The sequence below is a fragment of the Entamoeba dispar genome, genomic scaffold (assembly GCF_000209125.1).
Source record: "Entamoeba dispar SAW760 scf_1105229461647 genomic scaffold, whole genome shotgun sequence".
Taxonomy (NCBI): Eukaryota; Evosea; order Mastigamoebida; family Endamoebidae; genus Entamoeba; species Entamoeba dispar.
The window spans coordinates 2,040-5,161 of NW_001854797.1; the positions used below are offsets into that span (position 1 = coordinate 2,040).

Sequence of the window (3,122 nt, forward strand, 5' to 3'; positions counted from 1 at the left end):
TATATTTCATATTTATTTATGTTTAATTGTTTATAATTGTTATTTGTGTTTTTGTAATTAATATCATTTTCAATTAATTTAAAAAAATTACCATAAAAAGTTTTCGTTTATTCAATATTTATTAATTTAACTTGTTATTTCATCTTTTTAAATTTAAAATATGAATTTTAAACATAATATCACTTTTTGTTTATTCTCTTTTATTTTTTTATTCTTTATTATTTTATATTTTGAATATAAATTATTGTTTATTAACTATTATCTCATTGTTTATTTTTATTATTATATTTTAATCTGGTAATGAATTATTATAACTGTTATTAAATCTGATTTATTATTGTTTTCAATATTTTGATAACTTATCATTCTTTTAAATAAATTATTAATATGTATATTTCACTATATTATCTTGTTATATCATTATATTACAATTAAATTGTATTCCATTAATTATTCATTCATTAATAAATTATTTCATTTTTGTATTCATTATTAAAAATATTTTCATTTAAAAGAATAATGAACAAATATATTACAGAAACATCAACTTAATAATTTTATGTGTTAATTTTAAATAATTGAATCATTTCATTAATAAATGTTTTATTAAAAATCAAATAAACAAATATCATTAATAAATGAATTGATTATCATTTAATATCATTTCTGTAGTTATATATTTGAATATTAACGTTATATGATATATAATACATCATAATTCTAAATAATATTTAATAATTAATTGTTTTCATTTTATAATAATAATTTATCTATTTAATATTTAATGATAATGAAAAATAAAACAATGAATAGAAAGAAGAAGAATAAATTATATTTAAATGAATGAATATATTAAACATTTAATAACAATATTATTAAAAAGAACAATGATGAAATGTATTTATTAATAATATTTTTATTTATGATAAATTTGTAATATATTGTAGAATATTTGATTAATTGTTTCTAAATATCATATTTTATACATTAAATTATTAATTAAACAATATCAATAAAAAGATATAAAAATGAATATTTAAATTATATTTTATATCATATTTAAATTATATCAAAATAAACAACAAAAGAATGATAAAATAAGAAGAAACAATCAATAAATCAATTGAAATGAATATAAATTTATATCATAATAAAATATTAATATTATATTATAATAGAATAATAATTCATGAATATATTTGAATTATAACAACAAATTTAATTAATTACTTTAAATATTCACTATATTAACATAAATAGATTTTATTTCATAATTTATATTTATTTTTAAATTCAATTATTAATGATTAATAATTTAATATTGTTTATCATTTTATTTTTGTTTGTTTAATTTCTATTTGATATTTTATCAATTTCAATTCTAATTATTATTTCTAATATTCTTATTCTTCTATTTCAATTCTATATAATTACATTTTGTAAAAATAAAATATATTTTATAATCATTTTATCATTTTATTTCAATTTATCTACTTATATTATTTATTATTTATTCTATTCATTTATTAAATTATTATGTTTATTCTTTATTTTATATGTTTATTATCATTTTCTTCTTAATAATAAAATTTATTAAAATATCTTGTTTATTTTAATGTGTTGTTAAATATTTCTTGATTCCTTCTGGTGTTGGTTCAATTGTGTCTTTCCCTGCTTTCCAATTGATTGGACAAACTGCTCCATGTTCTTCACTAAATTGAATTGCTTTAACTATTCTAATAGTTTCTTCTGTTGATCTTCCAATTCCATCATCATTCATTTGAATGTATCTTACTTTTCCTTTATCATCAATAATGACATATCCTCTTCTTGAAACTCCTGTTTCTACATTTAACATTCCATATTTAATTGAAATACATCTTTTAATATCTGATACTAATGGGAATCCTAATTTTCCTACTCCTCCTTTACTTTTATCTGTTTCACACCATGCTTGATGACAATAAACTGAATCAACACTCACTCCAATAACTTCACAATTGATTTCTTTCAATTGTCCTGCAACTTCACTATATCCAATCATTTCTGTTGGACAAACAAATGTCCAATCCAATGGATAAAATAATAACACAACATATTTCCCTTTATATTCATTAATATCAATTTCTTTGATTGAACCACATGGACAATATGCTTGTGCTTTAAATTCTGGTGCTTCTTTTCCAATTTGTGCTTTTTCAAATGTGTTCATAAATTTCTTAAATGCTTTAATTCTTGGACAACAACATTCTTTCTTACAATACTCTTTACAACAATACTCTTTACAACATTCTTTCTCTTGACATTCTCTCTTACAACATTCTTTTTGTTGATTGCAGGACATTTAACTGTTTGAAATGATGAGATTGTGATGATGAGATGTTTAAATAACAAATGAACTACCAAAACCATCTTTACATAATTAAAATAAGAATGTCATCATCATCACATGTGCATTCTTATCATTCTGGGATTTATTCATCTTTCTTTCATCTTATAATGAATGAACTGGTAAATAGAAAACAAAAATGACAAGATAAAAAAGAAATCGGAGATACACAAAATCACTCATTCGGAATGGTTCTATTGAAGAATATGATGAAGAGAAAAATGAGTGTATTGGTACAAAACATCAATAAGAAACAAAGAAACAGAGATAAAAGAGAAAACAAAATAAGAAGAAAGTGAATATTAGAATAAGAGATAAAAGATAAATAGAAAAAGAATAAATAAGAAGAAAGATAAAAGAGAACATACAAAATATAAAGAAATAAAAAGTGATAAAAGAATGATAAAACATAAAGAAAAGAAGAATAAACAATTAACAACAATAATCAAAATATTAATAGAAATCAAAAATCATAATAGAAATGATAATATAAATTAATATAATTATATTTCAACATATTTATTATTAAATGAATATAATAATGATAAATAAGAATATAAATGAAATATAAAGAATAATAAATAAGAAAATAGAAGTGTTTAAATATTTAAATAATAATAAAATATAACTTCAAATTGATTAAATCATAAATTAAAACATACGAATTAAATAATCAAAATAGAAATAAAACACAAAGATACAAAGAAGAAATGATTAATAATGATTAATAACA

General features: G+C 18.1%; 1 protein-coding gene across 1 annotated transcript, besides 16 other annotated features; it reads right to left on the reverse strand.

The window, feature by feature from the left end:
* Positions 1–180: a sequence feature (AT_rich).
* A 3-nt stretch (positions 181–183) lies between these two features.
* Positions 184–292: a microsatellite.
* Positions 249–434: a microsatellite.
* Positions 376–454: a microsatellite.
* Positions 455–460: 6 nt separating this feature from the next.
* Positions 461–514: a sequence feature (AT_rich).
* A 76-nt stretch (positions 515–590) lies between these two features.
* Positions 591–882: a sequence feature (AT_rich).
* Positions 883–898: 16 nt separating this feature from the next.
* Positions 899–1,188: a sequence feature (AT_rich).
* Positions 1,132–1,240: a sequence feature (AT_rich).
* A 21-nt stretch (positions 1,241–1,261) lies between these two features.
* Positions 1,262–1,426: a microsatellite.
* Positions 1,427–1,440: 14 nt separating this feature from the next.
* Positions 1,441–1,472: a sequence feature (AT_rich).
* Positions 1,473–1,475: 3 nt separating this feature from the next.
* Positions 1,476–1,565: a microsatellite.
* A 12-nt stretch (positions 1,566–1,577) lies between these two features.
* Positions 1,578–1,617: a sequence feature (AT_rich).
* EDI_198330 (uncharacterized protein) lies at positions 1,613–2,344 on the reverse strand (the record flags this gene model as incomplete). Its single annotated transcript, XM_001738704.1, has 1 exon — positions 1,613–2,344. One exon carries the CDS (start codon positions 2,342–2,344, stop codon positions 1,613–1,615), a length of 732 nt encoding a protein of 243 aa, XP_001738756.1.
* A 300-nt stretch (positions 2,345–2,644) lies between these two features.
* Positions 2,645–2,821: a microsatellite.
* Positions 2,707–2,892: a microsatellite.
* Positions 2,837–3,017: a microsatellite.
* Positions 2,922–3,084: a microsatellite.
* The last annotated feature ends 38 nt before the right edge of the window (positions 3,085–3,122 follow it).